A 23736-nucleotide genomic window follows, 5' to 3' on the forward strand; every position below is an offset into this window, starting at 1 on the left:
AGCGCCGTTGGCGGGAGCGGGAAGCGCTGGGACCGCGCTCGGCGCTGAGGAGCCGTTGGGAGACCCGCGCTGAGGGACGCCGACCGCCGCCATGCACGTCGTCAAGCGGGGTGAGAGGGGGCCCGTCCCCGCGGGGGCCACCGGCCAGGCCCGGGGGCTCCTCTGGGCACCGAGAGGAGGGGATGGGGTCACTCCCTCTGCTTTGCGGGGTCTCTCTCATGGTACTGAATGTGAAAGGACGGGACCCCCTCTGCTTTGGGGGGGTCTCATGGCACTTGGTGTGAGGAGATGGGACCGCCTCTGCTTTGGTGGAGGGGTCTGTCTCATGACACTGAATGTGGGGGGACGGGACCCCCTCTGCTTTGGGGGGTCCTTCTCATGGCACCTGATGTGAGGGGACAGGACCCCCTCTGCTTTGGGGGGATCCCTCATGGCTCCTAAAAGTGAGCAGATGAGGATCCTTCTCTTCTGTTTTGGGGGGGTCTCTCTGAGTGTGGAAGGATGGGATCCCCTTTGCATGGCACTGAGTGTGAGGGGGTAGCACCCCATCTGCATTGGGGGGGACTCCAGAGTGAGGGAGCTCCCCCCATGACACCACGAGTGAGGGATGAGGCCCCTTTGTTTGCTTTGGGGGACACCCTCCACCCCCCCATAGCAATGAGCTTCGGGCTCGATCCCCACAGCTTTGATCAAATGAGAATGCTCAGCCAGAGGGGGGGGGTCCCCAGTCTTTGGGGGAGGGGAGCTAGGGTCCCTTTCAGCTGGGTTCCCCATCTCTGCAGCGGGAGTCCTGAGAACTGGGTTTATGCAGAATTTTAGGTGCAGGGGGGGTGGGAATTTCTTGGCCGTGTAGCAGATACTCGTGCCCCTCTTGAAGTGGGGTGACTTCCCTGGGGTTTTTTTTATCTATACTGAGACTGTGCCTCTCGGTGAGGGATCCCATGTAGAGCATCGATCATCTGCAGCAAGATGAGGGTGGAAGGACAGACTTTCCTCCTTGTGCCTGAGCAGAGAACCTGAACTTGGTGATTCCCACCTCAAAAAGTTCCCCAGAAGCGGGCTGGCTTCTTGGGTAAAGTGCTGGGCAGGAGGATACTGGTTTAGCTGCTTCTTTGTTGTAACAGGAGCTGCGGTGACAGTAACCTCTTCTCTTAACAGATGGACGCCAGGAGCGTGTCATGTTTGACAAGATCACGTCGCGCATCCAGAAGCTCTGCTACGGGCTCAACGCCGACTTTGTCGATCCCGTGAGTCTGTCCTTTTTCCTGCTGCCCCGTTCTCTGCCCCTTGTGTTCTCTGCTAAAAGCCAGCAGCGCTGAGCGGGTCTTACTCACTTATTCTCCTTGGCAAAAGCCAAGGGAGGCGGCCTGTGCAGGAGCTCTTGGAAAATGTGTTCATAGTGTCTTTCTTCTAATTGTTTGTCTTCTGAGTTGGTTTTTTTTCCCTTCACAGATACAGAGTCTGAGACTGGGGTGGAGGAAAATCAGTTTACCTGTTGGAAATTGCTTTTACCTCAATCGTTGCTGAAGCAGTTGAGCTTCTTGTGCTTAAAAAAAAAAAAAAAAAAAAAAAAGAGTTGTTTGTTGCTCCAACTTACATAGTTTGGTTTTGGTAGATTGCTCTCAATTTCAATCTGCAAAGCTCGAGGAATAGGATATGGAAAGTAGCTCTTGATGCTCTCTTAGTAGAACAAGGTGACCTTTCTGTCTGACAGAGCTCCCCCTGTCAATATAATATCCCTACTTTGTTTTTTCCAGCTGTGCAGGATTGTGAGTGCATGTTTATCCCACCCATGTAAACTCTTCCTTCTAAAGCTGTGCAGAGAATGACTTCCTTGTGGACCCATTGATTTAGTGATGGTTTTTATCAGAGTTAGGTTGATGGTTGGACTAGATGATCTTAAAGGTCCCTTCCAACCTCAACAATTCTATGATTCTATGATCTCTGTGAGATTTTTATGCAGATGTGCAGACCCAGTTTGTTCATTTGGAGTTGCCAGCTCAGGCTCTTCCCATCTCCAAGATCTAATGATCTCTTTTTATCTCTTAAATTACATGTGAAAAATACTTGACATTTATTCTGCATTAAAAAGTTCTGCTCTTCAGCCGTAGACAGAGCAGGAGGATGAGCGTTGGTGACTTGGTTACTGAAGCACAAAGTACACTGACTTATCTCCATGACACAGAGGACAGATGATGAGGGCAGAAGCAAGATTCCGAGTCCTCCTGACTATTAATACCCCTTTCTTAATAACAAAGCTAATCTTATATGAAGCATGGCACTCTTATTTATTCTGCAGGAACGTGTGACATCTCTGTGAAGCTGAGTTTCTCCTTTCGGACTTGGATCTCATTGTACTCCATGCTTTAGGAACCAACACTAAAAATCCCTGACCCAAGGTGCCCGCTTTGAGAGAGCGAGGTTTGAAAATGACACATGCTGGTTTTGTGAGGCTGTTGGCACTCCAAATGTTGGCTCAGGCCTCTCCTCTCCAGTGCAGAACATGCTCTTTCTTGTAGTGGTCAGTGCTAAAAGAGAGAGAAAAGCAGAAAGTACTTTAGAGATGGTAGATGCAAAAGTCTCTTCCCACAAGAGGTCCTGTCTGGCAGATGAAGATTAGGTTAAGCCGTTGTATCCCCTCCAGAGTTGGGTTTTTTTGCTCTTGTCATGAAATAATTTTAAGTGTAACAGTTCCACGTCTCATCAAGTATTTATGAAGTCAGGCTTCATTTGGACTTTCAAAACTTCCAAGCCGGTACTGTTTTAACCTGACTTTTCTCCCTGTGGGCTCTGCTGCTCTGTTCCAGCCTCTGGGAAAGTGTCTGCAGAGAAAAAAACTTAGCGATTCCAGACTGACACTTTCTGCTTTCCTCACTCTTTCCTCGCTCTCCCTTCCGCCCCTGTGTTACTTTAAAATTTTAGAGGAGTCAGTACTTCACCAAGAGCATTTGGTATTTTAATTTGCTTTTCTATTCCAACAGAGCGAATGGTACTGCTTACAGTGAAGCAAATCTTACATCTTAAATAGTTGAAGCATCAGGATTTTTTTTTTCTCCCCAGCAACAGGGATCTAACCTCCAGATTTTCCCTTTTTCAGGCGCAGATCACCATGAAGGTGATTCAGGGGCTGTACAGTGGTGTCACCACGGTGGAACTGGATACGCTGGCTGCGGAGACGGCGGCGACTCTGACCACCAAACACCCCGACTACGCCATCCTGGCGGCCAGGATCGCCGTCTCCAATCTGCACAAAGAAACGAAGAAAGTCTTCAGTGGTGAGTCCCTCTGGGGGCACTTGGGTAGCAATTAGTCAGAAAGGGAGTGGGAGTTTTAGAAGATATAAATATGGAAATCTCTTTGTTAAGCAGAAGTTACTAAGTCCCCAGGGTAACTAAAAATGCCATGGAGATGAAAAATGGGAGTTTTAGGCATCACAAGGAAAATGAAATTGCCTATTTTGTGAAAAGTATCTGTATAAATAGATTGATGAAAAATGTAACTGATCGAAATTAGGTTGCACCCACTTTCTTTCCCATTTATTATGTGTTATGAATTCTATAAAAAAAAGGTTGTAAGAGAAGTGCATTTTTAAGGTTTTGGGGAGGGGCTCTTTCTGAGGGAGTGCAGGGATAGGACGAGGGGAGATGGTTTTAAATTGAAAGAGGAGAGATTTAGATACTAGAAAGAACTTCTTTGCTGTGAGGGTGGTGAGAGCCTGGCCCAGGTTGCCCAGAGAAGCTGTGGCTGCCCCATCTCTGAAGGGGTTCAAGGCCAGGCTGGATGGGGCTTGGAGCAACCTGCTCTGGTGGGAGGTGTCCCTGCCCATGGCAGGGGGGTTGGAACTTGATGATCTTTAAGGTCCCTTCCAACTCGAACCATTCTATGATTCTATAAGGTTAACAGACTCGTAACAGTACTGAGCAGATAGAAGAAAAGTTGTACATTTTAGAGCTGGGGGTGGGTATTTTCGGGGGCGGGGAGTCCTGGCTGTTAAATCCTTGAGAGCAGATGAGAGCTGATGCGTATGTCGGTCTGTGGATGTTCTTTCTGTTGTAGATGTGATGGACGATCTCTACAACTACGTAAACCCTCACAATGGGAAGCACTCGCCAATGATCTCCAAAGAAACTCTAGACATAGTTCTGGCCAACAAAGATGTATGTAACTTTTTTTTTTTTTCAACTTGTAAGTTTTAAAAATTCAGTGAACTAGTTCAGATAACTCATTTTTCCTTAATTTGAAGTACTCCGTGTCCATTTTAGGACAAAAAGCCAATGCAGAGACCAGTGCAGGTGGTGACAGCTCTGTTCTGCGGAGTTTAAAAGAGGCGATGTAGGAATTTCCTTCATAGAAGGATGTTTCTGCAGTAGAATCTGTTTTCTTGGATGTCCTCGTAGTCAGGATCAGCACAACTCATGAATTGAGGAAAAAGTGCCTTTTGGTGTCACAGGCTGTTTTGTGTGCACGGAAGGGAGAGATGGGGTTTGGGTTCTGATTTCAGATTGTTACAGGTCAGTCTTCTTATGGGGAAGTCAGATTTGCGTTTTGATTCTACCTCCTGTTTCTTGGTGTCTGGTGAGACTCCAGTAAAAAGTAGCCAACAATTGTGCATTGTATTCAGGGAAAAAAACTGTTAAAACTGTGCATGTGTTGTTTCAAGCAAAGTACTCTTCCCGACTGTGTTCCCTCTGAGCTGAGATCTGTTTCACTAGACCTTTGAGGCCAGAAATGCCAAACAATGATAACGTTGTTGTACCTTCATGTGAGGCACAAAAATCTGATTGTGAATGTAAATTTTTCTCTGTATTATTTCCTCTCAGCGTCTGAATTCTGCCATTATCTATGACAGAGACTTCTCCTACAACTATTTTGGTTTTAAGGTAAAAAGCACATTACTCATGATAATGAGGGCTGCTGTTTTGATACTGTTCCGCAGCGGAGTCTTTTGGGAAGGATGGGAATACTTGCAGAATCATCTAGGTTTGGGCACGGAGGGCACTGGAGTAGGTGGGACATTAGGGGGCTTGTTAAAAAATGAAGAGTACCTGCACAAAGCCATTCTCTAACTGGGTGAATCATGTTCTTCCTTCTTGGCTTCCTTGTGTGCCCTTGGCTGCTTTAACATTTTAAACGTTGGGCTCTAACTGTTTCGCAGCAGATAGCACTGAACATTGTTGAAAGCTTCCCAGCTCGTGCCATTCATCAAGGAAACAATCTCATTCTTAATACACCAAAAAAGGCAATTTTGGTTTTCCCCATGGTTTGGTGTAACAGTTGTTCTCAGCGTGTCATCCCACGCCTTTGTCGTCTTCCGTGCTGCTGGAACGTCTCCCCCACAACCAGACTGGTTCCTGTGCCCCTTCCATCTGCTCCTCCTGCTCCCCTCAAAACGGCCTGTTCTTTGCTGAGCTGTTTTGGGGCACAAGGCCGTGGGGTTTGGGAGGGTCGGCAGGAGAGCATTTGGCTTTTCCATAGCACTGGGTGCTTCAGATAGTTCTTGTGAATCTTTGTAAGAACTGGGGGGAGGTCTTTGCCGAGAGTTTCCATCAGCACCCCTGAGGTGGTGCCTTCTGGTTTGGGGGAAGCAGTTTGCAATGAGGAGACAACAAGAGTGTGGCAAGAGCAGAACCGCTGCGGAAACGGCGTGGGCAAGGATGGAAAGGGGTGTGTGTATTTCTAATGTATATAGATTTCTATACATATTAGAATTCCTGACCTCCCCTGCTGTAATTGCTGTCACCCATTAGGCACACGCAGGAAAGGCATCTGCTCTAGTTGTAGGCTTAACCATAGTTGTCATTCTGTGTATTCAACACCCAACACTGCAGATTGTGACACAGGTTGTCCGGAAAGCATTATCATAGTGTAACTAACAGTGCTTTAAGAGGGAACGGGCTGGAAAGCACTATTGTGTAGCTAATGGTGCTTTAAGGAGGGATGGGGTGGTGAAAAACGAGCACTCCTGTGTCTTCTGTGGGTTGAGAGGGAGAGTTGAATCCTGTGGCTGCGTGGTCCATCACCACTCCATAATCCAAAGCAGAGTCCTCAGTGGTGGAATCTTACACTGGACTTCTGGGTTTTTTTTAGTCATTAGTTACCTAATATCCTATGCCTTTAGCAAGAGGAGGAGTGGAGGACAGGGCTGGTGCTTCTGTTGAAGCCTGGGATAAGGAACATGAAGATGCTTGAATTTGGAGTTAGTAGGATTTTTTATGTAACTGAAATCTGCATGTCTACTGAAATGCATTCTCTCTTTTTTTTTAAAGACTCTAGAACGCTCCTACTTGCTGAAAATCAACTCAAAAGGTAAGAACTGTCTCTATCAGCTTAAAGTATTATTTAAAAGTCAAGACCAAGGCTCAGAGCAGGGGTTGAGGAGTCAAATGGGCTATCTCATAGCTTTCTGTGTGCTGGCAGCCTGGAAAGCCCCCCGCATCCTTGGCTGCATCCCCAGCAGCGTGGCCAGCAGGGCAAGGAGGGGGATTCTGCCCCTCTGCTCCGCTCTGGGGAGACACCCCCCAGTGCTGCCTCCAGCTCTGGGGCCACCAACATCAGAAGGACATGGAGCTGTTGGAGCAGGTCCAGAGGAGGCCCTGGAGATGCTGGGAGGGCTGGAGCCCCTCTGCTGTGAGGACAGGCTGAGAGAGCTGGGGGAAGAGAAAGCTCCAGGGACACCTTTGAGCCCCTTCCAGTCCCTCAGGGGCCTCCAGGAGAGATGGGGAGGGACGCAATAGAATGAGGGGTGACAGTATTAAACTGAAAGAGGGGAGACTGAGCTGAGATCTGGGGAAGAACTTCTTTGCTGTGAGGATGGTGAGAGCCTGGCCCAGGTTGCCCAGAGAAGCTGTGGCTGCTCCATCCCTGGAGGGGTTCAAGGCCAGGTTGGAGGGGGCTTGGAGCAACCTGCTCTGGTGGGAGGTGTCCCTGCCCAGGGCAAGGAGTGGCACCGGATGGTCTTTGAGGTCCCTTTCAACCCGAACTGTTCTGTGATTCTGGTATTCCAGGTTTAAAAAAATAGCAACACATTTGTAAGTGTTCCCTGGCCATGTGCAAATTGTTTTCTTGGGCTAAGAATCCAGCATCTGTGGTGGCCGTGGTGCTGGCCTGAAAAACAGTTGATCGTTAAAGCACAGCCCAGGTTTATTTGGGTGTTCCAAATACCGGCAGCGTGACCCGGACAACTGTGATCTACCTGCCTGTTTTAAGGACCCTAGTGCTTTGAAAGCTGCCTGTTGTCTGGGATTTAGAAGATGAAGTGGTTCCTGTCCAGCTGAGAGCTTGTTCCGTAATACTAAGCACTTTTTAATAAATTTAAGTTGAAATAGCCACTGTGCTCTCAGTGCCAGTTATTGCAGGACACCAGAAGGGTGAGAGGTTAGTTGTAATATAATAAACCTCAAGAGCGATTGCATGCTGGATTGGATAGTTTTTGGATTTTATCTGTTAATAGAGGTGTTCGGGGTTTTTTTTCCCCCCATGCTGGTTGTAGCTGGTTGTGGAGAGGGGTTATGCAGTGCCCGTCCTTGAGTTTTTCAGATCCTGACTGGATAAAGTCCTGAGCAAACTGGTCTGATTCTCTTCGCTGACTCTTCTCGGAGCAGGAGGTGGGACTAGAGACCTCCTGAGGTTCCTTCCACCATGAATTATTCTGTGAATCTATGAAAACTGTGACTGTCAACTTCACGTTGGTAGCTCATTGCTGTGACCTCTGCATCTGTCTGTGCTAGTCCTAAATGTCACACGGACATTCTTTTTCCCCCCCCTTTGCTTTTTGTGTTTAGTTGCTGAACGTCCCCAGCACATGTTGATGAGGGTATCCGTGGGGATCCACAAGAATGACATTGATGCTGCGATTGGAACATACAATCTCCTGTCCGAGCGGTGGTTCACCCACGCCTCCCCCACGCTCTTCAACGCCGGCACCAACCGCCCTCAGCTTTCCAGGTACCTCTGGCTTTCGAGTTCACTTAATGCACAACTGCACAAAGAGAAAGTCTTAGAGATCGCATCTGTTGGATTGAAATGATTTCACAACTTCTGAAAATAGTAGCTGTGTTTTTGTGATTGTTTGATGAAGGTTTGAGAAGCTGCTGTCAAATTTAATTTCCTCTCTAGTGCAGTCTTTGGGGGAAAAACGCGCAGGTTTCTGTGAGTTCCTACAGCTAACGGAAATGTTTACGTGGCTATATTTTATTTAAAAGTTACTTATATGCACACAGTGTTCTGTAGATGAAAAAATGAATCCTGGTAAGTTTTCTAAAATATGCTAAAAGTAACAAGCGTAATTGATACGATTTTAGACATGTTTGGCTTTGCTAAGACAGGTACCAATAATACAGCTGTTGCTCATGATGTTTTCTAAAACCGTCCTTTATTCCGCTTCGCAACCAATGGGTTTCCTTCATTTATTTGCTTTGTGTAGCACGTTAAAGATTCAGCGTTTACCCTTTTTTTTTCTGCAGCCCTGGTAAAATACTTCTTGCCTTTTATTTTAATCTTTATATACTAAAGCTATTTGTTTTCATTAGCTGTTTTCTGCTGTGCATGAAGGATGACAGTATCGAGGGCATCTATGACACTCTCAAGCAGTGTGCACTCATCTCCAAGTCTGCTGGTGGGATTGGCGTCGCCGTGAGCTGTATCCGAGCCACGGGCAGCTACATCGCTGGGGTGAGCGTGCAGAGGGTCTTCCCAGCAGGGATTAACCTGCTGGGTATGATCAGAGGGGTGGAGCTCCTCTGCTTTGAGGACAGGCTCAGAGAGTTGGGGATGTTCAGCCTGGAGAAGAGAAGGTTCCAGGGAGACCTTATAGCAGCCTTCCAGTACCTGAAGAGGGCCTACAGGAGAGGTGGGGAGGGACTCTTTATCAGGGAGTGTAGCGACAGGACAAGGGGTAATGGTTTTAAACTGAAAGAGGGGAGATTTAGATTAGATACTAGAAAGAAATTCTTTGCTGTGAGGGTGGTGAGACCCTGGCCCAGGTTGCCCCGAGAAGCTGTGGCTGCCCCATCCCTGGAGGGGTTCAAGGCCAGGCTGGAGGGGGCTTTGAGCAACCTGGTCTAGTGAGAGGTGTCCCTGCCCATGGCAGGGGGTTTGGAACTCGATGATCTTTCAGGTCCCTTCTATCTCTAACCGTTCTATGATTAATTCTAACCTTCTCGGTTCAGGAAATGTCTATATTTCAGTCGCCAAATCAGTGCTGCTTCTGGCGAGTCAGCGTAACACAGCAGTCAGGCCAGCTCAGTGGTCCTTCCCTTTTCAGAATGCTCTAAGGCAAAAAGGTTGGGTTTCCTTAGTGTTTTGGCTTCCTAACGGAAGTCTTTCCAAAAAGAGGATCTTATTGCACTGTTTGATCAGGCAGTTCCAAGTCGGTTATGTATTAGCAGCCTGGGAGTCTGCTCAGAGACTCCTGCATTAGCCCTTGTCCTTTTATTATGTCTGACTGCTTAAGGTCATCTGTGGGTGTGTGTTTGGGTTCTGTCCCGGTGGATGTAACCTCTGCAAGCCTTCAGATTACAGAATGTACAGGAAAGAACTTCAGAGGTACATTTTATTACCTCTGGGACCAGTAGCTGATAGGTACATTTTTGTCTATTTAAAAAAAAAAAAAGGCGGGGGGAAGGGGCTACCAAACAACTGATTGGGGTGGTCACTTCCTCGGTCTCAGCATAAGCGTTTTGCGGGCTGCTGAAAGGCATCCAGAAAATGTAGGCCCGTCTCTTCGGGCATTGGTATTGATGGTTTTCCTGTGCCTCTGCAGACAAACGGAAATTCCAACGGGCTTGTTCCGATGCTGAGGGTCTACAACAACACTGCGCGTTACGTGGATCAAGGCGGGAACAAGGTACTGGCTTTCTCTTAAACCCGGGTCAAGGAGGGAACCTCGTGTCCGAGGGAGAGGTTCCACAGCTGTGAAGGACTCCCCCAGTAACATCAGGGAGCTGATGGAGTTGTTGTAGGTGACACACGATCAAAATAGGGCATTTTCTCCCCTTCTTGTTGATATTCTGGTGTTCCCCTCTCACTGTGTAGTTCATCAGGCAGATATATCTTCTGCTGTGTGATGTGCACGTGTTAGATCAGCCTCTTGTGCTGGTTACTCCTTGCACGCCCTGTAGTGAATTACAGTGTGAGACTGTAGGAAGCTTTTTGATCTATGTCCTTTTGTCTCCACATAGTCCAGAGGTCAATGGAGGCATGACACGAGAAGTAAATCTAAGATTTGTCAAGCTCATGTTTACACAGAGGAAATATATTTTAGATACTAAATCATTTTTATGGAGAGTGTGGAACTAGTAACATGGCCTAGTTTTAATAAGCAAGAGCAACAGTAACGCAAAAAGGCATATTGAAATTGCCTTAAGGAGACTTCAAACTAAGCTCCAGTTTTGGGTATTGTGCGCGTTGGGGAGCAGTGCAGGAGATTTTATTTTCAAGGGCAATTTGTTCTGATCTTGACTATATTTTATGCCTCAGAGACCCGGAGCTTTTGCCATCTACCTGGAGCCGTGGCATTTGGACATCTTTGAGTTTCTTGACCTAAAGAAGAACACTGGGAAAGAGGAGCAGCGAGCCAGGGACCTCTTCTTTGCCCTCTGGATTCCCGATCTCTTCATGAAGCGAGTTGAAACCAACCAGGTGAGAAGCTTTATTGGCGCAGAATGGATCTGTTAAGGGAGAACTGGGTGATGAGCCCTGGGATGGAGTTCAGGAAGGGAGTTCCAGAGCTCTCTTCCGAGCAGTAAAGGAGCTTCCCGAAGGAGCTACTGCACCTTATTTGAGAAGTTGGCTGTACAGGTAGAGAATGGACTTGTGGAACTCCAGTGGGACACTTGCTTCAGTGCTGAATCTTGCAGCCCAGGACTTCTGTGCTGATACCACTAACGCTAAATTTTTATTCTGGAGTTTCCTTAAAGCATCAACATCTCAGTAAACTGATCTTCATATGACCGCTTGTATTTGCTGTAAAACGGGCTGTGGCTTGAGAGCCGGTCATTTCAAGACAAAAAATGTGGTTTGGTCATAAATGTTCACATCATTAATTTTTAAATCTGACTAGTCTGATGGACATCTTCCCCAGGTCTGCTGGGAGAGGTGGTGCCTGGTTTCTCAGGACGGGAAGAGCAGTTTGCGGGTTCCTGTTTACAGCAGGATCTCCTGATGAAGCTGAGCCTTTAATTAACAGGGTGCTGAAAAATATTCAAGAGAAAGTCTTTTCCTTCTTACAGGACTGGTCCTTAATGTGTCCGAATGAGTGTCCTGGCCTAGATGAGGTCTGGGGAGAGGAATTTGAGAAGCTGTACGAAAGGTAAGAGAAGTGAATGGATTTTTAAGTGGTGGTGACCCCTTCACAGAACTGCCCTGCAGAGCGGAACTTGATGAAATTCAACAAGGGCAAGTGCAGAGTCCTGCACTGGGGGAGGAATAATCCCATGGACCAGCACAGGTTGGGGGTGACCTGCCAGAGAGCAGCAACGTAGAGAGAGACCTGGGAGTCCTGGTGGACAACAGGATAACCATGAGCCACCAACGTGCCCTGGTGGCCAAGAAGGCCAATTGCATCCTGGGGAGCATCAAGAAGAGCATGGCCAGCAGGTGGAGGGAGGTCATCCTCCTCCTCTGCTCTGCCCTGGGGAGGCCACAGCTGGAGCACTGGGACCAGTTCTGGGCTCCCCAGTTCCAGAAGGACAGGGACCTGCTGGAGAGGGTACAGCAGAGGGCTACAAAGATGATGAGGGACTGGAGCATCTCTCTTATGAGGAGAGGCTGAGGGACTTGGGTCTGTGTAGTCTGGAGAAGAGAAGGCTGAGGGGGGATCTGATCAACACCTATAAATACTTAAAGGGTGGGTGTCAGGAGGACGGGGCCAGGCTTTTTTCAGTGGTGCCCAGTGACAGGACAAGAGGAAACGGGCACAAACTTGAACATAAGAAGTTCCATCTCAACATGAGGAGGAACTTCCTTCCTGTGAGGGTGGCAGAGCCCTGGAAGAGGCTGCACAGAGAGGGTGTGGAGTCTCCATCTCTGGAGACATTCAAACCCTGCCTGGACCCGTTCCTGTGGGACCTGCTCTGGGTGACCCTGCTCTGGCAGGGGGTTGGACTGGGGGGGATCTCCAGAGGTCCCTGCCAACCCCAGATCATTCTGTGATTCTGTCTTTCACTGCTGGTTTTGGAGAGCCTGGGAATTACTAAGCAATGTGTGCCCTTGTTGCAGTTACGAGAAGCAAGGCCGTGTCCGCAGGGTGGTGAAGGCCCAGCAGCTCTGGTACGCCATCATCGAGTCGCAGACGGAGACTGGCACGCCGTACATGCTCTACAAAGACTCCTGCAACCGAAAGAGCAACCAGCAGAACTTGGGGACCATCAAATGCAGCAACCTGTGTACAGAAATAGTGGAGTACACCAGCAAAGATGAGGTACCTGGAGATCAGGAGCTTGTAGCATGTAGGAAAGCTGTGGCTGCTCCTCCTGCAGCTTCCTAGAGTATGTCTGGCTCTTGGTTGGGGAAGGGAATGGGTAGCTAAGGAAATTCTGGGGGTGTTTTGAGTCCGTGTGGATTCCTCCCCCTTCCAACTCCCATGGAGGATTTGGTATAAAACGAGATGCCCACCAAAGTGAACTGCTGAAAGCTTGAGGGAGAAGCGAGCTCTTTGCCTTGCTGGTGGCTGATGTAAACATCTCTGCGGTCAATGAGTTAGTTAAACCCTACCTCTCCTACCCCAAGACTTAACATTTCAGCATCAGTCCCCCAGAGTTCCCTGTGTATTACCCTAATCTTGGTACTCTGTGGCTCTGCTGTGCTTGAGCCGCAGCATTGCTCACAAAGGCGAAGGAAGGACATGGAAATGAGTTAGTGCTAATGCAGCGTGGGCTGTTCTTGGTACAGTAAAGCTCTTTAGGCTCTTGTAAGTGAAAGTACCAGTTTCTACTGCCTGAGCAGCCAGTAGTTGTTCTTTAGCTCACGGTCTTTGACATATAGGACAAGAGGAAACGGCCTCAAGTTGCCCCAGGGGAGGTTTAGGATGGAGATTGGGAACAATTTCTTCCTGGAAAGGGTTGTGAAGCCTTGGCAGAGGCTGCCCAGGGCAGTGGTGGAGTCGCCATCCCTGGAGGGATTTCAAAGCTGGGCAGAGGTGGTGCTGAGGGACATGGGTCAGTGGTGGGTTTGTCAGTGCTGGGTCCATGGTTGGAATCCATGGTCTGGAAGGTCCCTTCCAACCTCCACCATCCTATGATTCATAAAATCCTGAGCAGTCTTGAAGAGATGGAGAGCAGTCTTGCCTGCCTGCACTGCATGAGAAATTTTAGTTTGTTTCGATTCTCCTGGGGATGGAAATAATGTTAAGTTGTGCAAAAAAAAATACTCTAATATAGTCTGGATCTCATTGAGATCAGCTGCTGGTTCTGGCAACACAAGAAAAGGCTAGGTTTAGTTTTTGGAAGGATGGCTTATGGACAACAGGATTGACCAGGCCCGAGAACTGCATTTATATGTTGATATTGATATCTACTAAACCTTTTGATTAATTGTTATCCTTTCTACAACTCACAAGAGAGCAGAGAAATGAGGAGTGCATTTTTCCAGGCTTGTATGTTGCTTGGTTCTTTGTTTCCGTATAGTCTGGGCAGGGAGCATGCTCTGGGACTGAAATTGTGGTTTTCTTGTGTGTAGTGGTTGCTGATGTGCCTGTTCTCATGGTGTTTTCTCCCCAGGTTGCGGTTTGTAATTTGGCCTCCATAGCCCTGAACATGTACGTCACCTCAGAGCACACCTACGATTTCAAGAAGCTGGCTGAGGTCACCAAAGTTATTGTCCGAAACCTGAACAAAATCATTGACATCAACTACTACCCCGTGCCAGAGGTGAGTGCTGCGCTGAGCTGGTCCAGGCTGAAGGTGTCCCCAGAGTCTGGGGACAACGGGCCTGTTGTCCTGTAGCAATCCCAGTTCAGTCCTGGGCAGAAGGAGGGATTTTGTAAACCTGTTTTTGGCTAAGAGTAGGGAGTTCCATTAACTGCCCGTTTGCAGATGTGACCCCTTCTTAGTGGCTTCTTAAACTTCAACCCAGAACAGTTTCTTAGTGAAGCAGTTGTAGAAAAAGCCTTCCTGTGAGATGATTCTGCAGTTGGAATTTTTTCGCGTGTGTGGATTTCCATAAAGCACAGAACAGCACTAGGAGTAGAGAGTTGGGCAGAGAGGAACCTGATGAAATTCAACAAGGGCAAGTGCAGAGTCCTGCACCGGGGGAGGAATAACCCCATGGACCAGCACAGGTTGGGGGTGACCTGCCAGAGAGCAGCAACGTAGAGAGAGACCTGGGAGTCCTGGTGGACAACAGGATAACCATGAGCCAGCAATGTGCCCTTGTGGCCAAGAAGGCCAATGGTCTCCTGGGGGTCATCAAGAAGAGCGTGGCCAGCAGGTGGAGGGAGGTCATCCTGCCCCTCTGCTCTGCCTTGGGGAGGCCACAGCTGGAGCACTGGGACCAGTTCTGGGCCCCCCAGTTCCAGAAGGACAGGGACCTGCTGGAGAGGGTACAGCAGAGGGCTACAAAGATGATGAGGGACTGGAGCATCTCTCTGCTGAGGAAAGGTTGAGGGACCTGGGGCTGTTCAACTGGAGAAGAGAAGGCTGAGGGGGGATCTGATCAACGCCTATAAATACTTAAAGGGTGGGTGTCAGGAGGATGGGGCCAGGCTTTTTCCAGTGGTGCCCAGTGACAGGACAAGAGGAAACGGGCACAAACTTGAGCACAAGAAGTTCCATCTCAACATGAGGAGGAACTTCTTTGCTGTGAGGGTGGCAGAGCCCTGGAAGAGGCTGCACAGAGAGGGTGTGGAGTCTCCATCTCTGGAGATATTCAAACCCTGCCTGGACCCGTTCCTGTGGGACCTGCTCTGGGTGACCCTGCTCTGGCAGGGGGTTGGACTGGGGGGGATCTCCAGAGGTCCCTGCCAACCCCAGATCATTCTGTGATTCTGTGAAAGTGGAACAGAGAGAAGGATCCTGGAAAGATCCTGAGAAGGTGTAACTCAGTCTTGAGCTGTTGGTTTTATGTATTTTTGGGGGGGTGCATGGGCTGCTTTCTGGAGGGGAAGCGGGGAGAGGGTTGGTAATTATCGAAGAGAAACGAGAGCAGCGTTTGTTGGTTGCAAGAACACAGAAAGGCAAGGAGCCGAGCTGGGCTTTGGAGGAGGAAATAAGCAAATACCCAGAGGTTGAAGCCAAACCTGCTGAGGGTCAGATTTTTCTGGCAGGTCCAATTTGCATGCATTTTAAATGTCTTTATGGGCCTGTTTGGGTTTTTTTCAGAAAGTGCTTAGTGTTCACTTCTGAACCATGGCTCCCTCTGCGTGTCAGTTTGAGCAACTAAAATCGGTGATCACTTCTAACAAACTTCATCTGGGTCCTCAAATTCTTCCCCCACTGAGGAGTAAAGAGTGGGGAACTGGGCAGAATCGGGAGGTGGATTGTGGCTGCAGAAAGGATGGACCATAAAAGCGAAGGCATGGGTAGGGATGGAAATTCCGGATGATTCTCCGTAGTTCTGCTAACGGCAGTTATTCTCTGTGCTTCAATGCCACCAGGCTGAGCGCTCCAACAGACGCCATCGTCCCATCGGCATTGGGGTGCAGGGCCTGGCGGATGCCTTCATCCTGATGCGGTACCCCTTTGAGAGCCCCGAGGCCCAGCGCTTGAACCAGCAGATCTTTGAGACCATTTATTACGGGGCTTTGGAAGCCAGCTGTGAACTTGCCAAGGAGCAAGGGCCGTACGAAACCTATGAGGGTTCTCCCGTCAGTAAAGGAGTAAGTACCAGGAGCTGGCGTGTTTCGGGGCTAACGCTGTGAAAAGCTGATAATGTGACCCTGCCTGGTCTTTGATACAGAAGACGTATGACTGAAACACCTTAGGCTGGTAATACTGCAGCAGTACAAGTGCTGCTTGAGTTTTTCTCCATCAGTTTGGCTTCATAAGTGCAGTAGGAAATGCAGAAGTTAAACTTAGGTGCAGAGCTGACCCCTTTAGCGCAATTAAAAGATTGTTTGTAAGATTACGCTACAGGAGCTTCGCTGAGGCTGAATTGTAGAGAACAGTTAATAGGAACAACGGCTCAGTTTACAATGTGGTTTATAAAAGCTGGAGCAGAGAGCCCCCTACCTAATTTGGGCTGCACCCTCCTGTCCTTCAGATTCTTCAGTACGACATGTGGAATGTCACCCCCTCCGACCTTTGGGACTGGAAGGCTTTAAAGGAGAAGATCGCGAGGTGAGTGGTCTTGCACAGCTTGTATCAGGTGTAAAATACGTTCCATTTCTTCCGACTGACTAAAACCAAAGGGTAAGACACAAGTGTAAAAATGGCCTTGTGAGTTTTCCCCACCCTTCCCCAGTAGATCTTTCTTCAAAACTGGTTTGTGGATGGTTTTCTTTCATTTTTGCTCTTACAAGCCAGAGGGAGCCCACCCCCATGACGCATTTAGCCGAGCTCTTATTTCACCTGGGATGTATCAGCAGAAGGGTCTGTGTTCCAGTTAAATAAGTGTAGTGATGAGTGAGACGGAGTCAGCCGGGCTTGGGAACTCTTTCCCCACGGACAAGGAACAGCAGCTGAGCCTTGAACATCCTGAAGACGGGAATCATTAAAGCTTGAAGTGCCTGTAATGAATTTATTCAATATTTAAATATAGTAAATCTCTCTGCTGTCTCGAGTATGGAGAAGTCTCAGGCTCTTCATGGGCTGCTCATTCTGATTTTCCCTGAGTGCTGTGGAGCTGTGGAGCCCCTGACGGATTTTTTTCTATGTACCCTTTCTCATGACTAAATAATTTGGGAAACTCTCTTACTAAAGGTGAAAGTAGCGAAGACTTTAGTTACGCTTCCGCGTTTACCCACGTTACAAGTTCAGTGGAGCTTCGCTTTTACTGCAGGGTTTGCATGTTGCCCTGAGGAGGTGAGATTTCTCAGCGTGAGCTGATTCACTGGTCCTCTTAGCTCTTTGCAGACAGGCTGTAAACGGTGTTGGTTTGGGTTTTCTCTGCCTTGTCTCCCTCAGTTGAAGCTTTCGAACTCTTGACTCTTGTTCCTAGATATGGTGTCAGAAACAGCCTGCTGCTTTCTCCCATGCCAACCGCTTCTACCGCCCAGATCTTGGGCAACAACGAATCCATCGAGCCCTACACCAGTAACATCTACACCCGCAGGGTCCTCTCGGGAGAGTTCCAGGTAAGTAAAGCAGCGAGGGAAAGAGCTTTTTCCATCTCTTTGACGACTTTCACTGCTAAGACAGACAATTTGGAGGCCATGCACTGGGTAGCTCAGTTCGGTTGATGTTTATGTCAAAGGCCAGAAGTGCCAAGGGGAACGTTTAGCTTGTACTATTTACTGTAGTACAGATTTGTATATTCCACAGCAGTCATCGCGAAATAGGCAAAATTGTAAAGAAGAGCTGCTCTTGCCTGGAAAAAACCTCTATGAGACCTCTAGATGGCCTGCAGGAACACTTGCTAAATGAGTAATGATTAGTGAAATTATTGAAGGGACGTGTGTGCTGTGGGAAGAGTAACTCAGAGCTCAGCGCTGCTTTGCACAGGCCTGAGGAAAGAGCTGTGTATAAAGCACAGAGCAGATCTGAAGAGGTCATGTAAAAGTGTACAGATGCAGAGGGATACGTCAGGCAATGGGACATTTAGGACATTTAGGATTATGAAACAGTTTGAGTTCTGGAGGCTGGAGTGAGCAAAGATCTCTGTGTGGGACAAGGGGAATATTTAACTGTTAGGGAGGTCTGGGGTTCTGGGGGGGGTTCAGCCTGGAGAAGAGAAGGCTCCAGGGAGACCTTCAAGCCCCTTCTAGTCCCTAAAGGGGCTCCAGGAAAGCTGGGGAGGGACTCCTGAGCAGGGAGGGGAGTGATGGGGGAAGGGTTTTAAACCAAAAAATGTGAGATTGAGATGAGATCTTATGGAGAAATTCTTTGCTGTGAGGGTGGTGAGAGCCTGGCCCGGGTTGCCCAGGGAAGCTGTGGCTGCCCCATCCCTGGAGGGGTTCAAGGCCAGGTTGGAGGGGGCTTGGAGCAATCTGGTCTGGTGGGAGGTGTCCCTGCCCAGGGCAGGGGGTGGCACTGGGTGGGCTTTAAGTTCCTTTCCCAACCAAACCGTTCTGTGATGCTATGATTAACCTGCTCCTCGGTGTAGGTCAGGTGCGGGGCTGCTGAACAGGTACCCCCAGTCACAGCAAGCAAAAATTCGCTGTTTATTTATTTATTTATTCCTAAATAAACAACCTGCGCCTATTTTGTTTTCTCCGCTTCTGACCCCAGTCTTAATGATTTTTTTATGTCCTTATTTAGTAATTCAGGTTGTGGCCAGTGGCCACACCAAGATCTCTCTCTTTCACATCTTTTGGCATTCCTCACGCAGGAGAGGTCCATGCGCTCCCCCTTCTCCTTTGTAATGTCCGGTCACTTTTCTCGTTTCTGCCGGACTTGTTCAGCCTAGGCTGGTGTCAGCCGGGTGTTGCCAATGGCCTTCTGTGTCCTGCAGTGGCCACCAGCATCGCGTGTTTGTTACCCTGATGGTTTAACCTTGGCCTAGTCTGGCTGTCTGCGGGCATACCCCAATCTGACAAGAGTGAAGGTTTGTTGGTGCTGCACAAGGTCTTGTTTAACCATTTAAAAACCTGTGGGTGGTTTTGCCTCCTCTGGGAAAGTGTAGCTGTGATTAGAAAGTGCTTAGTGATCACTTCTGAGCCATGGCTCCCTCTGCTTGTCAGTTGAAGCAATTAAAATCAGCGATTGCTTCTAATAAACTTCATCTGGATCTGGGTCGTCAAATTCCTGCCCCACCAAAGAGCAGGGAACTGGGCGGAATTGGGAGGTGGGTTGTGGCAGCTGGGCATGCAGCTGAGCATACAGGGCCTTCACCAACGCTTATGACAAGAGGAAATGGCCTCAAGTTGCCCCAGGGGAGGTTTAGGATGGACATTGGGAACAATTTCTTCCTGGAAAAGGTTGTGAAGCCTTGGAAGAGGCTGCCCAGGGCAGTGGTGGAGTCCCCATCCCTGGAGGGATTTCAAAGCCGGGCAGAGGTGGTGCTGAGGGACATGGGTCAGTGGTGGGTTTGTCAGTGTTGGGTTGATGGTTGGACTCCATGGTCTGGAAGGTCCCTTCCAACCTCAATAGTTCGGTGATTCTCTGGCCTTTGCTCCTTCCAGGTTGTGAATCCGCACTTGTTGAAAGATCTGACAGAGAGGGGCCTGTGGAATGAGGAGATGAAAAACCAAATCATTGCCCACAACGGCTCCATCCAGGTACGTGTGAGGAACCAGGGAGAACGGCACAGGTGTTCCTGCTCGTCTGGGAAGCGCTGCCTGGGGGTCGTTCTTCTGAGGTCCCTTGTGTGTGCGTGACTCAGCCAGCCCCAGGTAGGAGAAGCTGTGATGGGCAGTGTTTCAGTTAGAAATGAGGGGTCATGTCTGATCTCAGTGGTGATTTGTTCCTGCTGGAGCCTGCCCGTGTCACAGAGAAGCCCAATGGAAATGTACATTCATAGAATCATCTAGGTTGGAAAAGACCCTTGGGATCATTGAGCCCAACCATCTACTCTACAAAGTTCTTCCCTACACCATATCCCCCAACACCATATCTAAGCAACTCTTAAACACATTCCGGGATGGTGACTCAACCACCTCCCTGGGCAGCCTCTTCCAGTGTCTGACCACTCTCTCTGTGAAGAATTGTTTCCTAATGTCCAGTCTAAACCTACCCTGTTGCAGCTTGAAGCCATTCCCTCTCGTTCCATCATTAATTACCTGTGAGAAGAGACCAGCACCAACCTCTCTACAATGTCCTTTCAAGTAGTTGTAGAGAGTGATGAGGTCACCCCTCAGCCTCCTCTTCCGCAAACTAAACAGTCCCAGCTCCCTCAATCGTTCTTTGTATGATTTATTCTCCAGGCCCTTCACCAGCTTCGTTGCCCTCCTCTGCACTCGCTCCAGCACCTCGATATCTCTCTTGTATTGAGGTGCCCAAAACTGGACACAATACTCCAGGTGTGGCCCCACCAGTGCTGAGTACAGGGGGACAAATTATTATTACACTATTATTACACTAAATCACATTATTACAATGCACATAATTATTGCTAGAACAAATCCCAGGCTGTGCTGCTTTATGCAGATTCTGCAGATGTTTGGATTCCCCTTATCATGACGATTATAAAGGGGTAATTTCCTAGTAGGGAGTAGATTTGAGACGGGAACTGAGTATATGACACCCGGATCCAGGAGTTACGTGGAGAGGAGTCTGTGTGGGATGAGTCATTTACGCTGTGGACTTTGAAATGCTGTTGTGAGTGTTGTGCTCGGAGTCACACACGCTGACAAAGGGCATCCCACTTGTCACGACTTTGGAGGGGCACTGCCTGCTGGGTGGCTTTTTGAAAGACCTCCCAGCTATTGAGGACAAAACCAAAAATTTAGGAGAGAGCTTTTTCACTCAAATTCCCCAGAAGCAGCTGTCCTGTTCCAGCAAGTGAGGTCTCTTTATGTTTGGATGCTTCCAGATACAGAATCCTTGGATTCAGTGATAGAGTTCAGCTGCAAAAAGCCTTAATTCCAGTCAGGATTGCTGTGGTCTCAGCAACTGGTGAAGAATTTGATTTTATAAATATGAACATTTATAAATATGAACATTTGGGGCAGTCACTGGTTACAAATCATTGGCAAACTCTTCCTGGTCCTTTCAGAACATACCTGAGATCCCCAATGACTTGAAGCAGCTTTACAAGACGGTGTGGGAGATCTCCCAGAAGACTGTCCTCAAGATGGCAGCGGACAGAGGCGCTTTCATCGATCAGAGCCAGTCTCTCAACATCCACATCGCGGAGCCCAACTACGGCAAACTCACCAGCATGCACTTCTACGGCTGGAAGCAGGTATCGTGGGGGGGTCTGGAACAGGCAGCAAACGGGGGCTGATAAGTTCTTTAACAAAAAGTTGGTCTTGCTGGTTCTTAGAAGTGCAAACAATTCTTTCCTTCCAAGAATCTGGTGTTAGCAGTGGAATATCTCTCGTGAGCCATAAAGCTGTGGATGCTCACAGTGTCGCTCCTGTTAATCTGAACTATCACAGAAACCCAGAATTTGTAGGGGTTGGCAGGGACCTCTGCAGACCCCCCAGTATAACCCCCTGCCAGAGCAGGTCCACCCAGAGCAGGTTGCACAGGAATGTGTCCAGGGGGGGTTTTAATGTCTCCAGAGAAGGAGACTCTGCCACCTCTCTGGGCAGCCTCTTCCAGGGTTCTGCCACCCTCAAAGTGAAAAAGTTCCTCCTCGTGTTCAGATGGAACTTCCTCTGTTCCAGTTTGTGCCCACTACCTCTTGTCCTGTCCCCGGGCACCACTGGGAAGAGTCTGGCCCCATCCTCATGCCCCCTGCCCTTTAGCTATTGCTCAGCATCGATGAGGTCCCCTCTCTGTTCTTCTCCAGCTGAACAGCCCCAGGTCCCTCAACCTTTCCTCAGCAGAGAGATGCTCCAGTCCCTCATCATCTTTGTAGCCTCCGCTGGACTCTCTCCAGCAGTTCCCTGTCCTTCTGGAACTGGGGAGCCCAGAACTGGTCCCAGTGCTCCAGCTGTGGCCTCCCCAGGGCAGAGCAGAGGGGGAGGATGACCTCCCTCCACCTGCTGGCCACGCTCTTCTTGATGCCCCCCAGGAGACCATTGGCCTTCTTGGCCACCAGGGCACGTTGGTGGTTCATGGGCAACTTGTTGCCCACCAGAACTCCCAGGTCCCTCTCTGCAGAGCTGCTCTCCGGCAGGTCACCCCCAATCTGTCCTGGTCCATGGAGTTATTCCTCCCCAAGTGCAGGACCCTGCACTTGCCCTTGTTGAACTTCATCAGGTTCGTCTCCCCCCAACTCTCCAGTCTGTCCAGGTCTCACTGGATGGTGCCCCAGCCTTCTGATGTGTCACCTGCTCCTCCCAGCTGTTTGTCACCAGCGAATGTGCTGAGGATTACTAGCCATGGCTGTGAGGCTGGTGCAGTGATAGGGGAGGTCGGCCTCAGCAGTTCAGAGTCTGGCTCTATTTCTTGCCCAATCTCCAGCTGATTCCAGCTCTTCAACTCTTGCTTTCTCGACGCAGGGCCTGAAGACTGGCATGTATTATCTGCGGACAAAACCAGCTGCCAACCCCATCCAGTTCACCCTGAACAAGGAGAAGCTCCGGGAGCGGGAGAAGGCCTCCAAGGAAGAGGAAGAGAAGGAGAGGAACAAAGCAGCCATGGTGTGCTCCCTGGAGAACCGAGATGAGTGTCTGATGTGTGGCTCCTAACGGACCTGCTCTGCGGTGCCAGCAAAGCCCTTCCACCCTGCTGGAGTCCTGCTATAACTAGTATAACCGTATATAAAGTTATAACTGGTATAACTTCAGGATGCAGAGGCTTTGCTGGGGCTGGGGCAGGAGGGGCGATGACAGTAGTGTGTTGTAGCTTCCCCACCCAGCTGGGGGTTGGTGCACAGGTATGAGTAGGGTGCAGAAGAGGGTTGTATATTGCTTTAGTAGCTGGGCTTCCCCAAAACTCAAGTGCTCTTGCATGGTCTTAGATTGAACCCCACAGGCAGGACTTCTCCTGAACAGACAGGGAATGTGCTAACGCCGTTTACCTTAAAGATCTGTCCAGAGGAGACTTCAGGCAGTTCTTTTAATTTGCTAAAGACTGTTACTCGTGTCTTCAGAGAAGGAGGCAAATCTGACTGATACCTTCTCCTTTGCTGTGATAAGACAGCAGGAAAACATCCCCAGGCTGGGTGTGCTCTGCTCTTGCTGTGCTGTCTCTCAGGGCAAAGGAATAATTTATGTTAAGCTTAGAAAGCTAGAGTACGTGCACATCTGGTGGTGAGACCTTCTGCCACCGTTGCTTCCTCTCCTTGGCCCCTCTTCCCTGTCCAAAAGGCTTTTGGAAGGTGCAGACTGGTGGTAGGTGTGTTGCTACCCGAAGAGTTCATCTCCTCCCAGCCTCACAGGGCAAACACTGCGCTTGGTAAATGTTCCTTTTCTAGTTCTGACCAGGAAATGGCAGAACTGCTGCAGTGCATTTTTTTTCTCTATTAAAAACCCACTCGTAATTTATCAGTCAGTTTGCTGGTAATGGGCTTCCGAGCTGTCCTTGGCCAGAAAGTCCTCTGAAGTGCGCACACCATCTCTATTTTTTTTTTCGAGTTGCATTTATCCACCCCAGCTAGTTATCTGATCTTTTAAAAATCATATGTTTTTACTTATCCATGTGCTTAACTCCCTGCTCGAACGCGATGGGGCTTCATCATCCAGTTCTTAAATATTTATTGAATTCATGTACCATACAACTAACCCTTTAATCCAGCCAAACTCAATAAAATGTGGAATGTCAAAGGAATGAGCAAGCAGTAGCTTGGGAAGGCTTTTTTTGATTAAAAAGTGAATTGTCGCAGCTGGGGGCTGAGACCTCGTTTGTGAACCCCATGCCTCCTGCGCATGGTTCCTCCCGAGAACAGGCTGAAGGCTTTTGTGTGAAATGAGGCAGGGAAGCAGAACCCTGTGTTTGCTGGGACATCGGGCCTTAACTGGGTTGAGTGCCTGTTTCTTTGTGTTGTTGTGAAGATTTGGGCTTAAGGTAAATGGGAGGAAAGGGCTGGTTTACCCCACCTGGAGTCCTACCTCCAGCTTTGGGGCCTTAGCACAGGAGAGACATGGACCTGTTG

General features: G+C 49.0%; 1 protein-coding gene across 1 annotated transcript; it reads left to right on the top strand.

The window, feature by feature from the left end:
• On the top strand, positions 1 to 23464 carry RRM1 (ribonucleotide reductase catalytic subunit M1). Its single transcript, XM_074168579.1, has 19 exons — positions 1 to 110; positions 1159 to 1247; positions 3098 to 3275; positions 4057 to 4157; positions 4821 to 4880; positions 6267 to 6306; positions 7782 to 7944; positions 8529 to 8670; positions 9761 to 9844; positions 10477 to 10638; positions 11229 to 11308; positions 12217 to 12418; positions 13716 to 13865; positions 15590 to 15811; positions 16195 to 16271; positions 17092 to 17227; positions 19214 to 19309; positions 20746 to 20934; positions 22142 to 23464. The coding sequence occupies exons 1-19, from the start codon at positions 92 to 94 to the stop codon at positions 22328 to 22330; spliced, it is 2379 nt and encodes a 792-aa protein (XP_074024680.1). The 5' UTR covers positions 1 to 91; the 3' UTR covers positions 22331 to 23464.
• The last annotated feature ends 272 nt before the right edge of the window (positions 23465 to 23736 follow it).

Source organism: Numenius arquata, chromosome 1 (assembly GCF_964106895.1).
Source record: "Numenius arquata chromosome 1, bNumArq3.hap1.1, whole genome shotgun sequence".
In the NCBI taxonomy this organism is placed as follows: Eukaryota; Metazoa; Chordata; class Aves; order Charadriiformes; family Scolopacidae; genus Numenius; species Numenius arquata.